Below are 25,861 nucleotides of genomic sequence, written 5' to 3'. Positions count from 1 at the left end.
GTTTTTGCCAGTGGGAACACTTGGCCTCAAATTGTTCTTCAGAGAGATCTTAGCCCCTGGTTGTAAATCCTTGCTTCTGCCCAGGAGGCATAAGTAGCACATACCCAGCCTGGACAGAGCTGCCTGCAACGTGACGAGGAAGAAAACCTGGGGGGCTGCACTGGTGGCCAGTGGCAGGGACAGAAGGTGGAAGCTACTGGTAAGAACTGTAAGAAACTTTCAGACATTCAGGTGACCTGAGTAAGACATGGGAGGTGAGGAGAAGCAGGCCACAATCAATCCCCCCAGTGCTAGTAACAGTCATCTGGGCATCTTCACACTGCTGGTGAGGTCAAGGAGAAAGGAGGAAAGCAGTGATTCAGTCTGACATAAGGATGATGCTATAGCTCAAGTGAGAGGGGAAAAACTGGAATAAACTCCTCTGTGCTTGTTCCAAAGAATAACAGATTGTTAATGAGCCTTTTTGCTCTGGTGGCAAAGGGTAAGCTGCATCAGCGGGAAGATCTGAGGTCCATGAAATGATGAGTGGCCGCTGCAGAGTCCCCAGAGAGACCATGGCTAATAGTTCTATTCCTACTCACATGCAAGAGACCTGTGCCACTGCAGCACCCCGGCAGTGCAGTAGAACAGGAGGACAGGCGGTCCTGAACACCTTGCACAGGTAGGCGTTGCTTCCCTGTGTTGATATGGTACCCCAAGCTGTGCACGACTTCCCACCCTGCCTGCAAAGCCATGGCTGCAGTGGGCCCTCTCTGGAGCTGTGCACTGCCATTCATCATGGAGATCAGAGCCGTCCCCTCCACCTGTTCATCCCTCTGTTGAGCACGCCTGCTTCATTAGCTCATCCTCTGCTTGCCTCTCTTTCTGCCTGCAGTCTCTGGCTTCTCTCTTTGATTATCCATATGTTGTTCTCATAAGGAGCTTTCCCCAAGATTTAATTCTTGGGCCTGCTGCACAACAAAAAGGCATAACAACGAGTCTCAAGATTGCATCCCGCAGAGTGCTTATCAAGATTTACCTTGCCATTCACAACCTGTTTTTGTGGCAGCTGGTCCAGCAGTTAAATAAAACCTGTGATTCAAATGGAAGGTACCAGAACAGCAGAGCAGCCATGCCCATACTACCCATTTGCATTCTCCATTCCCTATTTCTGAAATATTTGTATTTTCCCTCTTGAGTCAGTAACCTGAAATTTTACTTTGAGTCCTCTAAAAATTTTACTTAAAAAGATAACTTCCAGACAAATCAAAATGAACAAAAAGCCCAAATTGGCCTGTTTATTACACTGGACCTGACAGAAGGGGCAGTTTAAGTAGATCAGCAAAAGAGTAATTCTTGCAAATGTGAGCTACTGAGGTCCTCATCAAGATGGAGAAAGGCAAGATAGGGGTCTGATTTTGGGAGGGAAGGCTACAGGAGCCCACGGGAGAGCACAGAGGGAATCCTAACAGAGGCAGTGGGCTGGATTTGGCTGCTTACAGCACCCCTGTACTAGCAGGCTATGTCAGGGAGGGCAAGGGAATGCCTGTCACTGATGGATGTTACCCCACCTGACACGTGCGCCGGACCTATGGCTGAGCACAGTCTCTGCTGCACACAAAGTTCAGGGGAATAAACTGTGGATCTTTCACCCATTCCCCTCGTCCCAGCCCCCTCCTAACAGCACCCCTCAAGTTTTCCCTGAATCCCTAAGGAAACAGACACAGGATTGTGCTGGCTGCCGTGGGCACCTCTCAGTTAAGTCTCCCTGTTGGATGCGCTGCCTCCCCACCGCCGTCTCTGGAGCACCAGCGGGAAGGGGCTGCCTTTCTCCCAAGCCCCCGGATTCTCCCCCGCTGTCTCCCCATCGCTGCAGCCGTTCGCCTCGCTCCCATACAAAAGCCAGGGCTCGTCCCTTCTCATCCCGACGCCTTTCTCCCTGAGTTTATTGTCATCAGCCGTAGCAGGCGAGAGATGAAGGGAGGGGAGGAACTGTTTAGCTCGGTGCCTTCTCTCGTAACCTGTGCCTGACCAATCTACCTCCTGAGGGGCTGTGGGGAGCTCCTCCCGCCTGGCATCTCCTCACCCCTCCTCGAGCCCCTCGGCTCCTGGCACGCGGAGAGGGATGGCAGCAAGGGCGGGATGAGGGAGAGAGACGGACTGACAGCAACTGCCCTTTCTCCAGGATGCGTTGAACGGAATGAAAACCTCCCGAGCTCCTTCCTCCGGGTGTCTGGGAGCAGATCCTGCCTTCCTGGCGGGGTGACTCCTCTGCACTGTCTGTGCGCGTTCCTGTGCGTGTGCTGCTGCCATCGCAGATGTACCCCCAGCTGTCACTTCACCGCGCACAGTCGCTCCCTCTCCCGCCTCTCTCTCTCTTTCTCTCTCCCCCTATTTATTATTTACGGAGGATTACAGTCCCTTTCCCACGCTGTCATCTCGCTGTGCGGCTCCTCTGCCCTCCACGCGAGGCAAGCGGCTGGCTAGGGAGGGCTCCTGCCAGCTAGGGTCCAGCTGCGAACAGAGGCACTTTCTGCTGGATTTGCTTTGGGATTGTACCGGGTCAAGAGAGCTGGAAGAGCTGCCGTTCTCACAGGAGGGTCCCTTCCAGCCTGACAGAGGTAAGTAAAGACGTCTCCCTTTGGCGTTTTTCCCCATCCCCAGCTAAGCGAGGTGAGCGGAGCTGCCCCCAGGAAGCGGCTTCCCCGGGGAGGAGAGTGTCAGGCAGGGGCAGCGCTGTCTGCCAGACAGCTCAGTGCAGGAGGCTCCCTTGTGCGAGACTGTCGGGCAGCGACTTCCCCCGTAAAGCAGAACGGCAAACCTGCTGCAGAGGTTGCTGGTTCCAGTCCAGTTTCAGTGCAGGCAGACAGGAGCAACTTCTCCCAGCTGAGAATGGCACCGGCACCTTTCCTTGCGCCACGGGCGGCTCCAGGTGCGGCTTTGAGGCTGAGAGCTCGGTGCTGGGGTCACCCCGTACCGGGCAGCTCCTGCTGAGCCCTGCCTTTTGTCCCCTCCTCGGGGCTCTCAGAGGGGTCAGCATGAGAGGTGCCACTCGCCTGACCTGTGATGGCTTTGCTGGCTATCATTTTGGACTCGGCTGTCTTAGTAACAGCACCCTAAAATGGAGAAGTACGGACCAAAATTGAACAGGTTCAGCACTCAGTACACAGCTTTAGGATCGGGGCGGGGGGGGGGGGGGGGGTATGTGTGTAAGTGTGTGGGTGTGTGTGCTCACAGACATGACCACAGGACACGAAGTGAAGGATGCCAAATCACAAGCAGAGCCAAAAATAAGTCCCAAGTTGCTTTCAGCATCTCTGCAGGCTGAGCCTGTGATTTCTGAACTTTTGGGTGGAAGGCACAGCACTGAGGGGGGTGGGTGAAACACAGCACAGAGAAGCTTCACAGCCTTTTCCAGCCCTGACTGGGAGGAAGGGGTGAGAATGAGCCCCAAATGAGCCGAGGTGAAGTGCACTATGGATAGGGGTGTATCTGTAAGCGTTAGCCTCTGTGTGTGTGTGTGTGTGCACATACATACGCATGCACAGACACGTGCACACATACATCCCACACAGGGCATTCTGCCCCCTCCTCCTCCCTCTGCCTGACCAGTTTATTACCGTCCCTGCATCTCCTGCTAATTATGAAAGACTCGTTAAACTGGAGCTCTCCCGATTTGGGGAGAGAGGATATTTGAAGCTGTTGCTCCAACCAGGTCATGACCAAGCTGGGCCCCAGGCCCACCACGTGGACTGTCAGGTAACCTGAATGTGCCACATCCAGCACAGCCCTGATGGGAATGGCAGCGAGCAGGATACAGCACTGCTCTGCTGCTGGTGTCTGACCTGCCACTCAAGGATGGAGAGAGAAATTAAGATCTCATTTGGGGAAGGATTGGAGTAGCTCCTATTGCACGGTTTAGAGAAGGAAACCCTTAAAAGACAGGGGAACCCTTAAACCACTCAGCGACTTGTCCCAAAGCAAGGGACCTTTCTAGCAGTGAGGAGAAGAGAGCCTTTCCAGAACTGCAAACAATTTTTCTTCCGAGCTTTGTCACTCAGGTCTGTTGGGGGAGCAGGGGGGTTGGATCTTCCTCTAACTGCTGTGGGCAAACAACATTTGCAAGGGAATTATTCCACATGAGCGAAAGGCTTGCAGGAGTTGTCTCCCTGTCAGACATCAGTGCTGCCTCTGTTAGTGCATCCTGTCCACTTGGAGGAACTATGGTAAATCCTGAGCAAAGGAGCTGCTTGCAAAGAGAAAGGGGGGAAGCCTTCTTACGTAATTTTTATACCAGATCATAGCTTTACCCTTTCCTCCAGCCAACTGAATGTCACATGCTAGCAAGGTGCACTCTCAGCTCAGGTATCTTTAAGAGTTACTCCAGCTTCCTGCCCTTCCTCTGGCTTTTTTTAAAGCCTGATGCAGAAATGATTTTCTAGGCTCTTCTGCACCACAGAAGCCTGATGAAGGCAGACCTGTGTCTCAGTAGGGCTGGGAGGGTCAGCAGCAGCACGGGGCCATAAGGATACCTCAGCAGGAGCATTCAGGGAGCAACAGAGGCTGGAACAGGATGGGGAGAGGCTCAAGCCTGTGGGAGGGCATTTCTGGCTAGTTCTTCGGTGACTCTTCAGCACTTGCCTGCTGCTGACTCAAAAGACAGAGCAGGCAGTTTCCTTCACTTGCCATGTTTGGTTACAAGCAGCTGCTTACACTGCTTGACAACTGTCCCAGTCCTGGGTGGCTCAAACCATAACTCAAACGACCATACTGGGATGCTGCTGCCAGCTGGCTAATGCTTCAGCGTGCTACACCACGACACACGCTCAGCTCTCAGTGGAAAGAAGCAGGAGTGGGAGTTCTGGGATGTTCCTCCTGCTGCAGGGAAATACCTTGTCACACAGACCTTATTCCTGCTGTGGCTTTACTAAAATGCTGGCTCACAAAAAAGCTTTCTGTGACTGAGGGTATGATAACAGCAAGAAGATGTACATTTTTTTCTAGAAACCAGTTCAATTCCAGACTCGAGAGATGGAAGGAAAAGTTGCTTCACCTGTGAGGGGTTGGATTATGTGAAATATATTATTCGCATTGCAAAAACAAGCAGTTGAAAGTTAGGAAATGTCGCTACTGGAGGCAGCGTGCCACTTGCATGGGGTTGCAGTCCTGACTGGTGGGATCACGTGCTGTATTTCCATGAGCTGCTTCATCCAGGGTACTGGCAACATGGTGCTCAAGGAGTGAAGCAGGGGGCTGTTATTTTTTTTTGGGTACTGCAAAATACGTGCCTGTTTTATTTGTTTACTGCCTGCCAAGCAAGCCCTGCAGGCAATACATCACTATTCATTGTCTTGTGGTGTTCTGAAGATGTTAGCTGCTACAGTTGCCTTGTAGCTGATGATAGAGGATTTATGCTCCTGATGAGGCAAGAGACAGAGTGGTTGTTTTCCTGGCTTTTGAAGGGAAAAGAGACTTCCCCTTTTAGCCACACAGGGAAGGAGCAGCAGGTGCAGGGCCAGAGCCTGGGACCTCTTGGCTCTCAGTGCTATTGAGTCCTCAAGGCTGTACCAGTTTGCTGGCTAAGCTGCCAGCATTTTGGAAAACAGCTGCGAGTGTTCAGCAGTTCTGCAAAATGGCCCCTAGGGTCTTGTGTTGGGCACCCGCAAAATTAGGAATGTACAGACTGTGGCCTCCTGCCAAAACTGTGGTTTAATATTTAATTCTGACCATACAAAAATAGCCTTATTTATTACAGCATCCTCATTGTTAGCTTGAGTATCGTGTGTCCTTTGCACTGAGTATGGGACGGGGTCCTGTGAAAAAAGAAGCAGTACTTGGTCGGGTAAGCAGTGCTGCGCTGCATCTACACAAGTGGCTGAATGAAGGCTGGGCAAGTATAAGCTCACGTTAAAGTCCTTGGCTTTGCAAGCCTATTTTATCATATGGCAAATTTTTTCTTCTTTTCATGAGAATGACACTTAATTGGTTATTTTTTTATGAATGGGAAAACAAGAGCCTGTCTGTTATTTATGCCCTGCAATGCCCCATGCCCATCACAGGAAGAACTGAGACTTAAATTTACAGCAAAGCCGCACAAGTCAGAACTTCTCGACTGACTGCAAGCAAAAGCTGTTACTTGGAAGACATGCTCTGCTACCACGCTCCTCCTCCCTTCAGGGAGGCTGGGAAGATTTCTTCCCCATGAACCATGCTCTCACACAAGGGATAGAAAAGGAAGACCTCACCCTGAGTCTGGAGATGAGCTGTTAGAGGCAACTTGCCCTGGCACTCATCTCTTGGGCTCCCTTCCCACTCCTGCTGAGACTCTCTAGAGCCAGTGCTGCCCAAAGCAGGGTGTGGTGCTGCTGTGACTGTGCTGTGAGAGACCTGTGCAGGGGCAGAGGGGTGAAGGTGTGCCCTGCTCTCCACACCACTCCCATCTAGTGATTTTGATGGGATGTGAACTTTGCCACAAAGGCGTCTCTTCTGTGCCTGCAAACCCTGTAGAGAACTGAAGTCACATCAAATTTGCAGACCTTCCTCAGCCTCGGCAAGCCCTGCAGCATGAGGCTGTGGGCTGTGTGCTAACCCACACGCATCCCAAGATCCTGGCTGGAGCTCTGGGTTGTGAGAGCTGTCACCACATCTTGTTGAGCTATGGGCAATGTTCCCAGCTTGTAAAAAGCGTAACTGTGTCTCAGAGACCCGCAGGCACCCTTGGAGCTGAAGGCAGCAGCCCAGATCCAGTTTGAGTGGACTTTGCAGGGTTGCTCTGGGAAGGTGATGGGGGCCAATGGGGCAGCAGAACAGCTCCAGGCTCTTGCAGACAGCACCAACACCCTTGTGCCACAGTGGGAACCAAGTGAGACACACTAAGGCAGAAAAAGGCCTCCTTCAGAGTCCAGTACAAATGCATGGTGTGGGAATGATGAGAGCCAGCCTTTCCTCAGGAGGTTTGCCAGGAGCTGTGTGCATGCTGGGACGCCAGTCCCCTTATGATAAGAGCTGAGAGGATTTTTACTGCCAGCATCTTGTGCTCTGCCCCACCACTGTGCAGGCATGGATGGTCCCTGCCCCTCTGGACATGCCCAGGGCACAGCCTCGTGAGACCTTAGCGAAGTTCTTCCCTTGTTCCAGTGTCTCTCTCTCCTCCTGCTCCAGCTGCCAGAGTGACAAGCCACTACCCTGGCAGCCAGTGGTTTCATTTTGGGAGTCTGGCACCCAGGGAAGCACAGCCAACATGGGGAGTGAGCAAAAGGAGGAGGGATCCGAGGGATTCTCTTGCTCAGCAGCCTGGGCGGCAGCAGTTCATCACCATGCTCTCGTCTTCACTGTAAGAAACAAAGAGCAACAAGAGTCGAGCACAAGGAAGACCAGTGAGCTCAAGGGCCCAGTGTATTTCAAAGTGCAGGCTTTGAAAAAAGCAAAGCCAGTTTTTGGGCTGATGCAGACATGAATGATGGGAAACAAACAGCTGTGGGGCATTTTGTGTGCAAGGGATCACTCAGGCTTGCAGAAGCTTGCCTCATTTTTGGAATGAGAAATCACAAGGAGAAAGGCTTATGGCTGAAGTGCCTTGACCCCCATAAGATGTGAAAGGGGCCTCTTGGTATTGATCTGGAAGCCCCTTGATTTGGCAGTCTGGTCATGCTGTTCAGCACACATCTGGCCTAGTGCTCCAGGGACAGAGCTTATATTGATTACAAACCTGCATTTTCCTATCTTGCAGCTAAATTGATGCACCTCCATCTACTATTCTGTGCATGTAAATGTATCTCTTATCTCAAGACAGGCTGGCACCTTCCCTCTTAAAGATCTGCTGCATCCTTTGACTCTAAATAAGAGACCCAGGGAAGGTATTGGGCCATGTCCAAATTCCTGAGCCCTCAGAGAATCCTTCACAAATGTGGGCCCATACATACCTTCCTTCTTGAACACCACCTGAACAAAAACAAGAAAGAGAATCCTTTGGGATTCAGAGCACTGTCCAACCAAGAAGTGCAGGAAATACCTGTGTGCACAACAGTGATGGGAATGAGGACCAGAGAACCAGGATTCTCCCACCAAGCTGTCTTCTCTCCCTGCAACCTTTTCCTGGTTGTACCACCCACCCACACCCCCGGGGTAGGCTTGCCAGGAAGGGGAGAGCAGCATTTTAAATGCCAGTGAGCTGGAGGATGCTCGTGGGGTGTAGAGGAGGAACTGGGAGCAGAAGGTGCCTCCCTCAGACCTGCCAGGTCAGGAGCAGCTGCAGTCCTTCTGTCAAGGGACCGAGCGAAAGGATTAAGGGCCTGAGCTACCACTGACCATGGGATTAACCCCTGCAGGAAATTAAAGTTGTAGAGGAGGCTCTTCACTCCACAGCTGAGAGAAAGAGAAAAACTGGGATCTGGAATAGAACTGGCAGGGCTGGTGACAAGCCACCACCCACAGCCAACTGTTCCCGGCTGGATCAGAAAATGTTATCTCAACCTCCATGTAGAACCCCCCTCCACATCTCACTTGGTTACCAATTTTTGCCAACGGTGTGAGAACAACAAAAACATCACCCTGTGGCAAGAAAAAGAGGAGGAAACTGGGTAGTCGGCTCACGTGTCCCTCCTCTGAGCCCCTCTCCCACTCCCTCACCCGCTTCCCTTCTCAGCTGCCTCCGTTTTGCAGGGAGGAAACATGCACGTGGTCTGTCGCGTTCAGCAAGACTTGGAGAAGATGCTGGCACACACATGGCTGGATTTCTTCCTGTCAGCTGCCCCCTCAGCTCTCCTCCTGCTGCTGCTCTGGGCCTCCTCCATATGCCGCACTCTCACTGTGCTGGGACTTTCCTGTCACTCCTGGTTGGATATCCCGGTCTCTCCACCTGCTTCCACAGCTTCCCAAGGAATTCCACATCTCCACAGCAATCTGGGTCTTTCCCAGCAGTGCTACCCTCCCTGTCTCCCCTTCCGATGCTCTGTATTTCTCAGAGGATTTGCTGAGGCTTCATGCCCTTGGTGTTTCCAGCTCCTCCAGAATTTCCCAGTCTCATTATTGTGCATTGGTCAGGGAGGCTTGGGAAGCAAATAGTGTTTTCTGCTTAAGGTATGGAATGAGGTATCAAGAAAACTGGCCTCTCTCCTGTTTTTGCCACAAGCCTTCAGGAAAACCTGGCTAAAAATCCTTTATTCTGTGTCACTTTGAAAAGGCCTACAAATACTCTTTGCAGGACAGGAGAGCATTTACAAGCCCAAGTGCAAACGCTGCACTTGATAGCTTTGAAAATCCTGAGTGAGTGAGGAAGTGCTGTGGACTAATGATGAACTATCAAAAGCAAGGCAGCTGAAATTTCAGCCAGCCAAAATCAGCAGCCAGTTTTACCTGCATCATAGTTTACTCCTTCATAAAATGGGGATAAAGTTGATCTTTCTTGGAGGGTCCTGGGGAAGAAACATTTTTTACCATCAACATATTTGCACTTCAGAGGTGCCCACATTGCCAATCCAAAAATCAGAAGCTTTTTGACCTTTTCACATCACAGAGAAAAGGGTGAGGTTTTTATTCACACCAGGCCAGGAATGTGGCATAGTCCCTTACAAGACCAAGTGGGTTTTACACTTTTTCTACTCACTTTACAGCTTTCTGTATGAGGTGTTTTGCTTAGCTGTGATTGATCACTGCAAGTCAGAGGGCACTATTTCTTCTGCAGCTGTGTTTCTCGTATGAATTTAAAATGTGCTTTCCATTGATTGTGACAGCACAACACTAATGAATCTCGAACACATGTGTTAATAAATCAGCAAGTGCTGCAAATGAAGCCCCCAGCTCTTTAGCTTGGAAGCTCACTGGGGCAGTGACACGCACTGGATCTTTCCACTTACCTTTCCAGTCCTGCTGAGCTTCTCTGCCACCTCTGAGTGCTTTTGCATTCCAGAGAGGACAAATGAGGGGCTGCCACTGAAACAAAGTGACCTCTTTCGATCGATAATTTGCACAACTAACAGGTCTGTTGGGGGACCAAGAATGGGTGAGGTCTCCATGCCATCTAAAGCCATTCGTGCTGTAGTAGTCAGGCCACACAGATTATGAGTCTCTGCTGTCAATTGTCCCTCCAAGGGCAGATGAAGGAGCATGCATAGAACAACATGCTTTGGTCACTAAATGCTGGGGTACCACTGTCCCCCTCCATTATGGGGTGATAGCAATAAAACATGAATCCTAAAAGCAACAAGGAAAGGGGAAGGAAAGAAGATAATCGCCTTAAAGTGTCCTCCATGCCCTCCCTCATGCTGCTGCTTTTCTGATAAAGGCTAAAGCAATTCAGCACCAGAAAGGGGAAAGGGACTTTGCCATCAAGGAGAGTGTGGGGGAGGGATGAAAAGTCTGTGCACACTTTCTGATAATTTATTGCTGGCATCTGTTGCAGTCTCTGCTACCCACCCTTCTGTAATATAGGTCACCCACATGCCCTGCCAATGCTCATAAGCCAGGCTGTTAACGGAGTCTGATCCCTCAGCCATGATCCAAGGGTTAGTGCAAGGGACTTGGAGAGATAATCACAGACAGAGGTTGGTGGACTCTGTTTGTGACAGTGTCTCATCCTAGTGACACAGTCACCTGTGTCTCCAGCTTCAGTGGTGGTGTCTGGAGAATGGGATAGATTTATCCACCTACCTAGAGCAGAGGCACTACCAGCTCTTACCTCAGCCTTACTTCTGGGGGCCATTAAACACAAAATAACACCACCTACAGCTACGGTAAGAGCCATTCACAGAGCACATGGCAAGCTTTGGATAGAAGGTGACATGGAATTGGGAAGAGTTACTAAGCCAGTGCATGGATGCAGTAAACTGAAACCCTCCCCGCCCTCCTAGCATGATCCTTGGGACCTTCCCCACAAAAGCTACGGCTTTGGAGTGATACTGCAAACATTACCAGTGTCTGGGCACAGAGAAGCAAGCACGAGGCAGGAATAGTGCCTGCTGTAGATTTTAGGCCCTGGCAAGGGCTGCAGAGTCATTACAATCCCCTTTTTTCCCTCCCCCTGCCCCCAGCAGTAAGGTTTGCTGTTCAATCTAATTAGGGGAATCCTCATTAGAGAGTCCTCTAGAGTCTGACAGCAGGCCAAATGTCCAAGTGGCACTTCAGCTCGGTGTATTTTTGGCCACTGGAGCCCATGGGCCAGAAACGGATGATTTCATTTTTGTTGCTTTGAGCTGAAACTAAAAAAGTTGTCTTTTACTGTCCTATTTGAAACAGTAATAAGAAAAGGCCATCACCAGCCCCACAGGCTACCCTGTTTTCTCCAGAATCTGGAAAGACATTCAACTCCAAGCACATGGAAGAAAGCTCTGGACACCGTGCCCCATGGATCATAGGGCGTTCAGTTGACATGTTGCTCTAGGGAGAAGGAACCATCTAGAAAGCCCATGAGAAAGACTAATGCCTGGTTTGTGGAGCCCTTGGGTGACTTCAGAGCATTCAGAGCTCCAGCAGCGCTGACCAGCCTTGAGCCCCCAAACCCAAGCAATGCCAGGCAAGTTCAGAAGAGATGGCATGGTGCCTCTCTTGTTGAGCTGGGGGCACACAGGGAGCACTCCTAGGTCTGGCAGAGTGCTTGCTGCTGGAAAAATCCCTGACTGTCAGGCTGAAAGCAGCCAGACAGATCTGGTGCTCCTCTGCAGAGGCTTGAGGTGTGGGCAGGTGCTACTTGCCCCAAGATGACACGTTCCCAGTGCGGCACTGGCAGTGAGCGCAGTTGGCCTGGTGCTCCGCAGAGCAGAAGGCATCTCTTGGGCCACAAGAAAACTGCTAATTAAGTCAGAATTCAAGACAAGCCAGAGGAAATCTTTAAAAAAGAAACTCTTAAAAATCCTCTCTGCCTCCTTGCTCTCTCCTGACTGTGGAATATTAATCACTAAGGGTATAATGTTCTTATGGGCAGTAGATGCATAGGAGAAACTGGTTTTCTTCTGGATCCTTGGAATTTAAATTTCTCCATGAACGTACTTCTTCAAGGTATAAATGCAGAAGCCCATTGACCCTCACCCTTCAGCAGCCAAGAACCTCTACGTATTCCAAATCTACTGCTCTGCCACCTGGGCATATGTTATGCTTGGAGAAGCAGGCAGCTTTGTGAAGACACGGAGGTTAATAAATATGGGTTACAGACGAGTCCCCGGCACATGTGCAAGCCCAACTCTGTGCACACACTTGTAAATGTAAGCTAGATTGGTGACTCTGTGCATTTGTACATGAAGGTGGCTGCTTTTAAGTCTTGGAAACACGTGTATGAGTGCACACAGGGTGGCTGCTATCTATGGAGTATGGCATATATGTGACATGCTTTAAAATAATCTCGGGTTTATCAAGGCCCCTCCATCTTTGTGCATGTTGCAGCGCAGGAGACAGCATTAAAGCCTGAACAGGTGTTAATCACTATGCACTGTAATAAATTCTAAACATAGGGAAAAGGCTTATTTATACATGGCTGCTCCTCCCACCCTGCACTCTCTGCTTGAGCCTTGGTGCTGCTTGAGGGAAAGAGGTGCCCATGAGGTACCAGAAATGAGTGCAAGAGCTGGACCTGCCAGAGCAGAAGGAGCTGGGGGTAGAAACCCTGACCCTGTCCCCATCCTCGTGCCTGGGTGTTCCAGCCTTGCCCTCGGCCCCCCACCGTCGCCTGGGGATGGCGTGGATGGATTGCACAGAGCACAGTGGGAGAGACACCAGTGCATGGCCTGAGCGGGGGCCCGGGCTGAGGGGACACTGCAGAGGGAAACCGTGTCACAAAGCACCTGAGGAAGCTGGTTTTGGTTTTGGTTTGTTTTTTGTTTTTTGGGTTTTTTTTTTTAATTGCTTAGCCCCCCTAATTGGAACCAAGCCAGCTGATACAGATGGGGTGTTACAAAACAGAGCCAAAAGGCAAGAGCACAAGGAACAGAGCTATCTATAACCCTGACAAAGTTAGATGGAGTGAAGGTGGGGAAAGAGGGAAAGGCAGAGCATGGCAGGCGGCTGCCCCTGATGCTGAGAGCAAGGACGTGATCATTTGGCAACAGGATTTGGAGCTGATCGACTGGCGCTATCCAGCAGGCAGATAAGGCTCTGTGGCTGTCAGCTTAACTCTGCCGTTTATTCCAGTGCTGTAGGGAGTTAAATAGAGCACACGGAAAGCTTGCTGCTGGGGAGTGAAAGTCAAGGAGGGAGAGGGAAGGAAGAGGCTGTAATTGGGCAGTGTCCGGGGAGTCGGGTGGAAGTGGCTGCAGGCAGAACCCCTCCAGGTAAGTGCTTGTGGCTTTTCATCCTCCTTTTCGATATGGACAGGTGGGGACAGGAGACTTCAGGGGTGGCATTTAGGATGGAGACGTTTCTATGGGGGAGGCTGAAAGTCTCCTCAGTGAGGTCGAGCGCAAGCACCAAATGGGGACAGCTATTTGTTGCAGCTTCTCCTTCAGGGGGGACTGCAGGGAAAGGGCTCCAGCTCAGTTTGGGGAGTGGGGGGCTGCAGCGGATGAAGGCTGAATTGGTTTCTGTACCATGAGAGGTATTTGGTGCATTGGCATTTAGGTAAATGATCTAAACAGCCTTGCAAATGTGCTAGTCTAGGTACTGAACCTGCTCATAATTTTCATCAAGATGCTAATTTTAATATCTCCTGGTGGTTTACATTCCCATATAAAATAAATCAGTCCTGGGAGCCTGGGGGAGGGTAGGCACCTGGCACGTGTGTGGGGAGAGAGTCCTGGTGGCAGTGCAGCACCCAGCTAAAACAGCCGCTATGGATGTTGTCAGAGCCCCTCAGAGGGGATGGAGAATGGCTTATTTCTGTACTCTGGTTGAAATGTGTCCATCTAACTGCTGCTGCGACTGTGGGTGGCACATCAGAGAGTACGCAGGGGGACAGAAGGGTTCGTGGTGTTTTCATTTTTCCTGCCTCCTTGTATCCAAAAGGGAAGCAGGAGGGAAGTTGAAACCTGTTGTCAGTCACTTATTGTCAGGGGAGAGTTTATGGTCTTTGGGTTTCTAATTAAACTGAGGATTTTTCCTTCTACTAATTAAGATGCAATTCCTCTCTTTTCAACACTCCCACTCAGTCTCCCCCGCCTCAGGTCCTTCCTTCTCCTTCTCCTCCGAGGCTCGCTCGCTCTTCAGCTCCTGCAGTTGCTGCAGTGGGAAATCCCCAAGCTGAAGCTGTGCTGCTCTAGCCACCACATCCATTTTACCTTAAAACAGACAGGAAGTGCTGGTAGGGAATACGGCATGGGGGGGGTGTGGTGGAGTGGGGGGAGGAGGAGGGGGGAGAGAAGCAGCTTGGCAGCCGCTGTTGCCCAGCTCTCAGTGAGCCTGAGCCATGCGTCAGGCAGAGGATGCACAGGTGGCACCAGCCTGCATGGAGGCGACAGGAATGAGCCAGAGTCTGCTGCCCTGGCAGGGTCACCTTAGCAATTCATCAGGTTAACCTTGAGCATGAGGCTAATGTAGCTACCATGGCAGGCTATTCAAGCACAAACTTCTCTCTGGCACTTAGGTGAATCAGGTTTTATTTCTGCACCGTGAGGTTCAAAATGAATTAATGTTGCGCCTTCAACGTGCTGCACCTCCTGGAATATCCCCCGTTTCTCCTCCAAAACAGAACTGATGCCTCAAAGGCAAAACACTCATTGGGGAGGGCAAAGGACAGCACTGAGCTCAGCCCCGTGTGCTGCACCCAGGGAAGTGAATCTCATCTGCTCTGCTCTGCTTTCCCACTCCAGGATCTGGCAGGCAGGCTACAAGGTCATTCCTTCTCCCTTTGGGGCCGTGTGCCAGGCTGGCTGTTGGATGTGAAGGCACACTGGAGAAGACAACGATGCTGCCTACAAGTGCTGGCCACCGGTGGAGGAGCAGGTTCCTCATGAGCTGGCAGGAGGCTTGTCGTAAGTAATGCCTGCTCAGGTACCAAGTACAGTATTCCTGTTTGTCAAGGGAGTGGGAAGAAAATAGGTCACATCAGGGTTAAGAACAGGGGAGAGGGACAGCTAAGAATGGAGATGTTTGAACTAATTCCTGATTCCTTTAGAGGCCAGGCTAGCTGGGAGGGAGAGTGATATTCTAAAGCTGAAGATGGGCTTAAAGTGGGACAGTGAGTGATGATTGCTTCTGAATTCCAGTGGGCCTGGCAGGTGAGAAACAGCATGACAGACACCATTGCACAAACATCCACCCCAAACAGTTCTCAAATCAGTATCCTGTAAGCTGCAGACTCCTCTCTGTGGCTGGGGTTTATACACAGGCTGCTGAGCAAGGCTCCCAGCTCTTCACAGCAAAAGTCATGACAGATCTTAGAAGGACATGCAGGATGTGAAGGCAGAATTCTCCTACTGGGCACTGCCACATGTAGTGAAAATCAAAGAGTAAATAAAGAAGCTCTCTTTCAAATTAAATTGTAAATGTTCAGCCTGTGCATATTCCCAGTGGACTGGGGCAGCTGCTACAGTACCCCTGAGTGCAGAGCAGGCACTGCTGGGGTGATGTGGGGCTTCTGGGAGTGTATCTGCATCTCAGAGAAGCATCTGGGGACCACAGCAGAGTAAAGGGGACACTTGGAGCATGTCCCTCACTACTGCATGCCCAGGCACCAAGTAGGTCTGTGGTTTCCCTTGTTCCAGTCCTCCTGATCCCATTTGGAGCTGCAGCTGTAAGAAGCTGGGGGAATTATTTCCTTCCCCAGAAAGCAGGCATCTTTGTAATCCATCCTCACAGACTAGACTGTATAAATAATTTGTAATGAAAGCTACTGAGTCTTGACTTAATCTGATATACCTGGATCAGCTTTCTGCCACCTACTAGAGTCACCAAACACCCCACAAAGTAACTTCATCTTCCCCAAACACAAAACCACTTATTACTCATCCTTCTGTAGGGCTGGAAGTTGGCTTCAAGTTCTGTCTATTGCTTCCCTGGCTCCCTTTCCTGTAGAGCTGCATCCTAACCAACGCAATGAATTCCCTGGCCTCAGCTCACATCCTCGTGGATGCACTTCTTGCAGGGAAATGAAAACAAAATCAGACTTTCTCTTCTCTGTGTGATTTTAGTAAAATATTTCCAAAAGCATACAGCAATATATGGGTAACAACAAGACATTTTTGGCATATCCTACATGGCTGCAGAAGCTTGGCATAAATCCATTTCCTGAACATAACCACAGCCAGCTGCCTGAGACTTTGTTCCTGCCAGCCACTGCCAGCATACACACTGGTGGAACCCCACAGCCACCCAGTCGGCGCCGGAGGCGGCCAGGCATTCTGAGAGATAAGCCCTGAACAGAATGCCACCTGTATAGCATTACACACGGGCTGCTCTTGCCTTTCTTGGTGTACAAAGCAGCTAAGTGTTATCTCATCATCACAGCTGCCAATCTATTATTAATACTGGGCTTTTGTTAAGCATCCAGGAAAAGACGGGGTCACTTGAGTGACTCATGGCTCTTTCCCTTCCCCACTCCAGCTCCCATTCTTTTAATTCTCTCCCTACAACAAGAGTGTGACATAGTGGGAACAGAATTAAATATCAGCCAGCCAGTCAGTACCTGTACTGCAGTAGTCCATAGGCCATGATCTACTTTCATGGCACTTTCTGCTGTGGGCCCCAGCCTTTGCATGACAAGAAAGCACAGAGGTGCTCAGGGTAAAGCTTTGTCTTGCATTTCACCACAAGGATCCATAATTCTCCTTAAAAGAGCACATTTATTGGCATGGCCTGGGCTGATGTACACCTGAGATCTCAACTGTAGGACAGTAAAAAATTATTGAAGAATTGCAAAAGATGGATGAAATAACAGAGGACTGACATATTATCTCTGAACATTCATCCCTTGGTCTTTGATAAAGTCATATAGCTTAGGATTCAAACTGGACAGCTCTCTTTAGACCACCAGTCCATGAATCTGCCAATTTGCACAAGGATTGCTGGGAACACAAAACCTGCCCTATGCAGGATGACAGGGTTGGAGTATGAAGGCACAACACTGACAGAAGCAAAGTCGCTATACAAAAATGTGCTGTGGGTCAGACTAAACTCTAGAGAGTGGCACAAGGGAGGAGAGGAAGAGCACAGCTGACTGCAAAGCTGCTCCAGGCAGACCTTCTCCAGAGCATGGGTCTCCTTTGGCTCCCTCTCTTGTGGCAGTCCTTTCTCAATGCCTTTAGGATTAAGAAGCCAAACACCTGCTTGTTGGTTCTTTGAAGAAAAGCAGGACAGAAGAACCTGATTTCCAGTTCAGGAGGGAATGGTGAGACAATAAATGCATCCACTTTAGCTACTGTTCACCTCTAAAAAGACTCTACCAACCCAAGTGACTGCCTTCTCTGAAGAAAAGTGAGAAAGGGAGAGGACAGGCATGATGTACAGACAAACCTGCTTCAGTTTTAGTCAAATGCTCAAACTTGTCACCTTAAAAACCACGAGGGAGCTGAATTTGCTTCCCACACTGAAGAATAGTGGAATTCATTGTGCAATCTCAATTCCACAAAAGGCATTAAGATGAAGGATGCAAATGTTTTACATTGTCTGCTTAAACATAACTCCCACTCCTCTAATGACAGGAGGCACAAAGCTTGCTTTCTTGTTGATAATGCTTCTTTGTCACAAAAATGAGAGTTTGAAAAGCCACTGGCTCCCAGGGAAGGTTGGTAACCAGTGCCACTGGCAGGATCTGGCCCCATGTCTGGAATCCAGAGCAGCTCTAAAGAAATGCTGATTTGTGGATTGTCCGACCTTAACTTTGAGATAGTGCAGGAGAAAGGGGGTGTGTGTGTTAACCCTTTCCCTGACACTCCTTTTGCCAATTACCAACTTACACTTCTTTTCCTCATTCCATTGCTGTGGGCAATTTTGGTCAGAGGAGCCATTTTGGGGCTATTGCTGTGGGATTCAGGAACTGTTTTGAGAGCAATGGCAAGAACCAGGTGTCCAGTGATTTAGGGACTCCTTGTTACTTTTTAACAGTTTTCTTGGTCATCCCTTTGTAATGTAATGTAATTCATTAAAAAGTGGACACAAGGCCCATACGACACACTGTGAATATGCTAAGCAAATGATACCATGATTTAGAGTCTTAGATCTGAGTCTTATCTATCACAAATATTAAGATTCAAACTACAGGAGCACATCTGAAATGTAGGTTGCTTTATTTTCATTTTTCTTAAAAGCTTTTTAATAACATATCTATTCCTGAAAAATTGGAACTTCTTAAATATACCTGGTCCCTCGTCTCTCTACCCTGACTGTTTAGAAAGAGTTGTCCTTTATCAGAGGTGACACCTCCCACCACTCTCTGCTCCATTCTCCTCTGACAGGTACCAGTGCTCCAGTGTCTCTCGGCAGAGCCCTCTGGGATGCACTGTTCTGACTCCATTGTGAAACTGGAAGGATATTTACTTGCTTGTTCATTAAAAAAAAAGGCTAAGAGGAAAGTCATGCTGTCAGGATGCAGGCCAGCAGTAAAGGGATGTAGCTGTGAGGAAAGTCATTACACTGCAGGGCACTGCAGTGAAGAGCCCTGCTGTGAGGGCTGTGCTGTAGTCGGTGGTGGGTGAGGATGGGAAAGCACTCGTCTAATCCATGCCCTCTTTCTTCCCTGCTTTTCACCTACCAGTGCTTGGCTGCTGGCTCTCACTATGTGCTGCTGAGTCCTTCTTTGCTTGTCCTTCCTCCTGCAAGTGTAACAGTGGCAACCTGGAAGTGGACTGTAGTGGCTTGGGCCTCTCTTCCATTCCCTCAGACATCCCCACAAACACCAGGACCTTCCTCTTTCTCAACAACAAACTCAGCATCCTGCCAGGAGCAGTGTTTTCCAACCTCTCTGCTCTACAGAGGCTGGATCTATCCAACAACTTCTTGGACCAGCTCCCTCAGAACATCTTCAGTGACCTGGGGAACCTCACAGAGCTCCAGCTGAGGAACAACAGCATCCGGGCCTTGGACAAGGACCTGCTACAACACACGGCCCTGCTGCGCCAGCTGGACCTCTCCATCAACGGCCTGGCCCAGATTCCTTCGGGCATCTTTGACGACCTGCCTGCTCTCCGCTCCCTCTCTCTCAGGTCCAATCGCCTGCAGAGCCTAGACAGGGTGACCTTCGAGCCTCTAACCAGCCTGCAGCAGCTCCAGGTTGGGGATAACCCCTGGGAATGCGACTGCAACCTCCGAGACTTCAAGCACTGGATGGAGTGGTTCTCCTACCGAGGTAGGTGCTCGCGCTGCGGGAGGCAGGTGGAGGAGTGCTGCTGTGCCATGGAAAGGCAAACAAAGGCAGGCAGGGGAGAAACAGGAGCAGATACAACTGGCAGGTCAGGCTGACCTGAGTGACAGGTCTCAGCCAAAGAGCATGAGGACCCTGCTACAATTTAGTGCCACTGCACCTTCATATAGCAACACTGCCAGTCTATGAAGTCCTCAGCAGCCCTAGATCTCCTATTTCCTTGTTTTGTTTCTAATCTGAACTGTTACCTGTTTTTTTTAATCTTGAGAGAAGAAAGAACTTTCCTCAAGTAACATTAAAATTTTAGGATTATGAATTCACCTCACTCTTTCTGCCTAAAGAGAAGAAATGCTTTTCACACTCGGAAATAACCATCCCATTCTCTTTCTTAAGCTGAGAGAATTAGAAGTCAGATTTGGCTGTAAAGCATCAGGTTTGCTGCCAACAAAAGAACCCTAGGGAACAGTGACACTTAGGAAAAACACTGCAACTAATATTGGAGAACCCAACCTACAGCTCAAATTAGCAAGCCAGGCCCCAAGTCAGGCTGGCTATAAAATCATCATTTCAAACTCAGCAGTCTTTGACAAGTTTGTATTTCCAGATTTTCCTTGAAACACAGAAGACTAGAAAGGTACATGTCACTTATCAGGAATGCTGATGGGATGACATGCTTTCAGGAGCTGCAACTCAAAGAAAGATGGCACATTTTACAGGAATGACGATTGAGGGCTTGACCTTCTGTTTCTGGAACCAATGAGTAGGAAAGGGTCTCAAATCACGCGGATAGCAACAGTCAGCTGTCACATCCCTGCTGCTCACAGCCATGCTGCAAGGAGATTATCTCTGCCTATGGCTACACTGCAGTCTGAAATATGCATTTGTGTGAGCAGAATCAAACAAGCATATGAGTACCACTTTTCACTTTTTAAAAATTTTTTTTTCTTAACTGCCATATCACAGTCAGTGCAAAGCACACAGACATAACTTTGCTCTTTTTCTCCCCTTCCAAAGAAATTGCCCAAACTCATTCAAGCATTTGTTTCAACATCTGTCATTATTTTCACAGAGATGGATTAGTTGTCAGAAGATGAGATGTGTATCTGTTGTTTTTTTGAGAAGATACAGCCTGGTCCTATCTTTTTGCTTTAATTTCTTCTTTTTAAAAGTGGTTCTACTGACACTTACATAACTCACTAAACAGTATGAGGCTGACTTAAATGGTTTCAGAGGGCTTTCATATCTTGGCCTGAAAGATGCCTATGCAGATAGCATGTGCCAGGAGCTCTAGTGTCAAACCCAACCTAGGCAGAGGCACACTGGCCAGCTGACATGGTTGAAGCTTCTGCAGGGAAAATACTTTAGCAGGTGTGAATGGAGGCCCGTGAACTCACCCTGCCTGAGGATCTCACCCTGCTGCCTTTGTATGGGGATGAAGCTGTGATTCACCCCTGTTATCTCTATTGGAACAGGTGGGAAAATCGACCAGCTGGCCTGCACCTTGCCCAAGGAGCTGAAAGGAAAGGACATGCGGATGGTGCCCATGGAGATGTTTAACTACTGCTCCCAGCTGGATGACGAGAACAGCTCTACAGTGCTGGACAATACTGGCCCACCTTGCACTAAAGGAAGCCCAACTCCTTCCAAATCTAAATCAGGCCCAGAAACAGAAGTGGAGCCCAGTGTGGGATGCCCTCAGAAACAGCGGTACAGGCCTGTGAGCGTGCGCCGGGCTATTGGAACTGTGATCATTGCAGGGGTGGTTTGTGGCATCGTTTGCATCATGATGGTGGTGGCAGCTGCCTATGGTTGCATCTATGCCTCCCTCATGGCCAAGTACCACCGGGAGCTGAAGAAGAGGCAGCCACTCATGGGTGACACAGAGGGTGAACATGAAGAACAAAAACAAATCTCTTCTGTGGCGTGAAACTGTTCTAGGAAGGAAGGGACAGCGATGAAAAAAGGTACCTGAGAGCAGTCAAGCATGGGGTCCTCCCAAAATACATCTTCCCAGACAGACTGTGCTATTGCTCCACTCACCCAAGTAGTACAACATGCTTCTGGGGGGTCAGGGCACCTGGCTCAATTTCTTTTCCTCTGCCCCAGGCCCATTTTGTGCCCTTTCACCCTTGGGCCCTCCCAGACAAATAAAGTAGAGTCAGACCTCGAGTGCTTGCTGTGCCTCATGCCCTTGCACAGAGCTTCCCTCACATGCCTGCTGCAAAGGCAGCTGGCACCTTCTGGGAACCTGTGTCATCCTCTCAGCTTCGGTCCTGAGTCGTCCTGTACCCTGTCAAGAGTTCTCTGCAAACAGAGAGCAGCTGTGTGAAACCTTATGTGGGGAGCAGGGCACCAGAAGTGTCCGTGCCTCACTGTCAGGTCACTGCTGTTGTGTGACACTAAGTTGCTGCCTACCCTACAAACCAGTGCTGGCAAGATTACATCAGAAGGGAGGCAAGGTCCCTAGGGTAGGGCAACAGTCAGTGGGAGATTTCCCTTCTCACTTTTAGAGGAGGAAAGGTACCTGTATCACTCCAACACACTGCCAGGGAGCACAGTGTCCCTCTCTTTGCTCCTGGCCAAGTCCAAACCTTTGAGCTGACACGCACGTCACCTGCTGTAGGTGCACAGGCCCAGAGTCATCCTCCTGTACACACACACACTGAGTCATTCTGATCCCAACACGCACACACGGCCAGTCCCGGTTCCAGGCATCCAGGCACCCCACCTGCCCATGCAGAGCTATCACACATGCCCATGCTGACCTGCCCTCTGCATGCAGCCATGGATACACTCAGCCACTTTACCTTACCCTGATCATAGCAGTGCATATCGCCTTCTGCTTCAGACAAAAAACATACACACCACTGAGGAGTAACAAAAACATCTCAGCCATAGTGCAGAGCCAGTGGAAACTGGCAGGAGAGGGTGGGGAGAGGCAAATTTATTGAGGTTACAGCACCAGTCTGTGGAAATAAGTACACAGCATGAAAAAAAAAAGGAAGTGTGTTCTTATCTATTTTATGTCTCCTCTGATAAATGGAGAGGGTAAGGATATGAAGCCTCCATTTAGAAATGTTTGACTGGCAGATCAGAAGTGGGTCATCAGGAAAGACTAGAGGAGGAGGTGGCTTACCAATCGTGTAAGCCGTGCTGAGTAGTGTGAGCCGAGGGGAAGGTGTCAGGGGAAGAAATCGCACAACCCAGGAGCTGCCATGGCTGGCACAGGGGCCAGCACAGTGTGTGGAACAAGGTGATGCAGCCGGGGTGACCAAAAAAGAGTGCCAGAATTCTGGAGGGTGTTGAGGTGAAGGCTGGAACCTGGAACACAGCGTGGCACTTGTGGGAGAGCCCAGGAAGGGTCTGGCACGGAAGGCAGCAGAGCCCACAGGCACTCCCTTCACCATCACTGGGGTGTTCAGTGCCACCCACAGCTGCACCCGAGTGTGCCCACACACAGAGCCATGCACACTGCCACTGTCATGTAGGGTGACCTCCCCCAACCAGATTTTAAAGCCCTCAGACTGCAGTGCCTCCTATTAGTCTTAGCTCATTCTGACCTGACAGGGAAAAAAAAAAGTGAGAGGGGAAAAAAAAAAAGAAAGGAACTCAACATAAGGACTCATTTTGTATCACTGGAAGTGGGATAAAATGCTGTCTCCAGGGGAGAGCGCACATTGCCATGGTAACCTGCTCTAACCCGTCACAGTGGGTATTCCTGGGCGCAGAAGATGACACCGGAGGTCGTGCATCCACAGTGCCTGTGGATGGTGTGATCCCTGCCATCAGGAAACAAGCTGGCAGCCAGCCCAGCTTTGCAGGGTGTTTCGCTAGCAACCTGTGTTCAGAGCCCTGCATGCTCTGCGGGTGGACCCTGCCAGGGCACATCACCTCTTCCACCTGCTCCATCTGAATCCCAGTGCCGTCTGACATCTCACAGCCCGCCTGCTCGCTGTGACTGGACCCCTGTGGAAGCAATGCACGCTGGCTCCTCACTCCTTCTGGTCCCAGGCAGGTGTTTGTACCGTCTCATGGGCACACGACATCATTAATCAAACCTGGAGTGGCAAAATCCCTCCTGGTCTACCCAGGGTCACCAGAGTAAAGGAGACAGGACGCTCTGGACTGTTTTAGCATGACTTCCCTTCAACACAGGGATGCATGGGACAGGGGAGGATGTTCTTCAGGGAAGCAGAAGACCAGGCTGCCACGGAGGAAGAACTGGGAGAAGCAGTCAGTCCACCCACCAGTGTGCGCACACACTTTCCCCCCGCTTCCAGCACACTGTTTGTGGGGAAGAGGAAGAGAAGGAGGGCGGCTGGTGAGACATGAGGAGGAAGGACTCTTCCCCCATGCACTGTACAGCCACTCCAACCATCCCATCTGCTCCAAGTGTAGCCCGCTCTGAAGGGCAGAACTGGTGCACTGCAGACTCCGTATGCGTGTTACTGCTGCTCCACATTCCCAGCAAGCCAGGACTAGACTCTGCCTGCTGGATCCAAACCTCTCCCCAACCTCCCTCTCAGGGGAACTTCTCCCTTTACCATACTGGACTCCGCAATCATACTTGAAATGGGACTTAAGTCAGAGCGGTATATTTATAGATCTATATTTTACTTGCATCAAATAATGGTGACGTTGCACAAAACAAATGGGATCTATATATGTGTGTGTGTGTGTGTGTATGTGTGTGTGTGTGTGTGTGTGTGAGATAAGAGAGAGACTGTTTTTAAGGGAATAGACTGGAGGTGAAATGAATGGGAAGAAGGTAAGGGACAATGCAGGGGCTGAGGGTGTGAAATCCTCCTTTTCCTGCACCTTCCCTGTGACTTCCTCCTGCCCTGACCAATTTTTCTTTGTTGCTAATAATATTTTCTATATCCTGTGTTGTGGGGCTGGTGATGACCTTGCCCATCCTTTCCTTTTTTTGTTTTAATTTATACGGCAGAAAGTCTGGATTTATCTCAACCCTAGACAAGGGACTGCTATGTTTAGAAACCCACCCAGGAAAGGAGAAGACAGGAAAGGGGAGAACTGAGTGTTGCTGGGAAACACGAAGGCAGGCTATGAGGAGTCCACTGGAAAGCAAATACTCTGTTCAGCAGGATGAGGACCGGTCCTTTCACACGCAGAGCAGAGTAACAGGGTTCACTGGGAAAGGCCCTCTTCATGGCACTGTTTGCAAACAGGCTCTTTCTCCATTCCCCAGTGCCCCTGGAAATCAGGCTGCCCTGGTGTGACTGCGCTGCCCACGGGCCCTGTAGGGAACTGGGCATCCCGAGCGGGCAGAAACGAGTCTCTCCTACAGGATGCTCGCTACAGAATGAGACCCGGTGCTCCTTGTGTGCCCAGCTGACAGGTTCCTCTGCTGTGTGGGGACAGCAGCTCCTGTTGTCCCTGCAGGCACAGCTGGGCATGGGGGAAATCCCCCTGGATGCACCCTTTGCTGAGGCAGGTGCTCCAATGCCACATGCAGGAGCCTGCCCTCAGGAAAGGGTCTTCTGGGGCCGGCAGGTCCAACGCATGCCAGGGCGATGGAGGGCTGGCAGGGCCACCAGGAATGCCCCTCCTGCTCCCCCCGCTCCTCTTCCCCACACATCCACCTGTGGGACAGGCAGGCACATTCCTTGCAGGGAACAGATAGCACTTGTAATTCCTTTTTCTTTTTTGTTACCGTTTGAGGGAGAGCGACAAGATTTTCTAAAATGATTGAATGGAGGTTTCTTTGGCATGAGACAGACAATTTTTAAAGGTATATTATATTTCTGGCTTGTTGTTACAGAATAATAATAAAGAATGTATTTTCCTATGCTCCTTCTTGTTTAAATGAGATCTCTGATGGTAACATTCACTCTTTCCCTACCCACTGCAAAAGCAAATACCACAGGGATACAGCCAGCCAAAGGAGAAAGCCCCTCAATTCCCACAGATGGATCCTTGTCTGTACACAGTCTGAAGTTGGAGTGACCGTGCACACACACACACACACAGTATCAGTGTAAGTCAGGACTCAACACACAGTCAGTCAAGGTGAGATCCTAGATCTAGAAACACACACACAGAATGCTCCAGGGACACAGCCAGCCAAGGGTGATTGTGTAACAAGGATAAGATACTGTGGCAATCAGCTCATTACATAAAAGTAGAAAGGGCCAAATTAATCCCTAGTGTAAGAACGCAGGAGCCAATGGAGTTATATTCAGGTCAAATTTGATTCCAAAAGCTTTTTTTTTTTTTTTTTTTTTTTAATTAGAACATAATGTAACAAATAGGGAGCTATGGGTTCCTACATCTCCAGATTCCTGACCCTCTTGAGCAAGGTTATTTTGAAATGGATGGAAAATGCTGTCTAATCCTATTGCACCCCCAAGTACACAAGCTGTCACCCCTAGAGCTAAAAGAGTCTGTCCACCAGCTGTTCCCTGGCTAGGTCTATCACACACAGCTAAGAAGTTTAAATTCCCCACTTTGCCACTTTCAGTGCTAAGCATACACAACTCATCACATTCCCTTGCTGTAAGAATAAGCTCATCCTGACGCATGTGGAAACGCAAAAGATGTTAAACCCCACCACAAGCAAACCCTTGTGCCACCCTACTCACACTGTTATACTCGGCCACCCTGCTATGCTCAGTCTGATCTTCAGAGAGAAACCGGGAGCAGAAC

General features: G+C 49.9%; 2 protein-coding genes across 4 annotated transcripts in view; one reads left to right on the top strand and one right to left on the bottom strand.

Annotated features, from left to right (window-relative positions):
- The window catches only part of CACNA2D4 (calcium voltage-gated channel auxiliary subunit alpha2delta 4), a 121,576-nt gene that overhangs the window by 25,963 nt on the left and 69,752 nt on the right, over positions 1-25,861 (bottom strand). The window lies entirely within an intron of this gene.
- Positions 1,814-25,005, top strand: LRTM2 (leucine rich repeats and transmembrane domains 2). Of its 3 annotated transcripts, XM_010404120.4 has the most exons (5): positions 7,629-13,235; positions 14,049-14,200; positions 14,709-14,870; positions 18,590-19,180; positions 20,668-25,005. In XM_010404120.4, exons 3-5 carry the CDS (start codon positions 14,804-14,806, stop codon positions 21,120-21,122), a joined length of 1,113 nt encoding a protein of 370 aa, XP_010402422.1. In that variant the 5' UTR covers positions 7,629-13,235; positions 14,049-14,200; positions 14,709-14,803; the 3' UTR covers positions 21,123-25,005. The 3 variants fall into 3 exon arrangements, with proteins under 3 accessions (XP_010402419.1, XP_010402422.1, XP_010402420.1); XM_010404117.4 differs by lacking the exons at positions 7,629-13,235; positions 14,049-14,200 and adding an exon at positions 1,814-2,600; XM_010404118.4 differs by lacking the exon at positions 14,049-14,200.

The sequence above is a fragment of the Corvus cornix genome, chromosome 1A (genome assembly GCF_000738735.6).
Source record: "Corvus cornix cornix isolate S_Up_H32 chromosome 1A, ASM73873v5, whole genome shotgun sequence".
In the NCBI taxonomy this organism is placed as follows: Eukaryota; Metazoa; Chordata; class Aves; order Passeriformes; family Corvidae; genus Corvus; species Corvus cornix.
The sequence above is the reverse complement of the archived record's forward strand: the minus strand, read 5'-3'. Positions and strand labels throughout refer to the sequence as shown.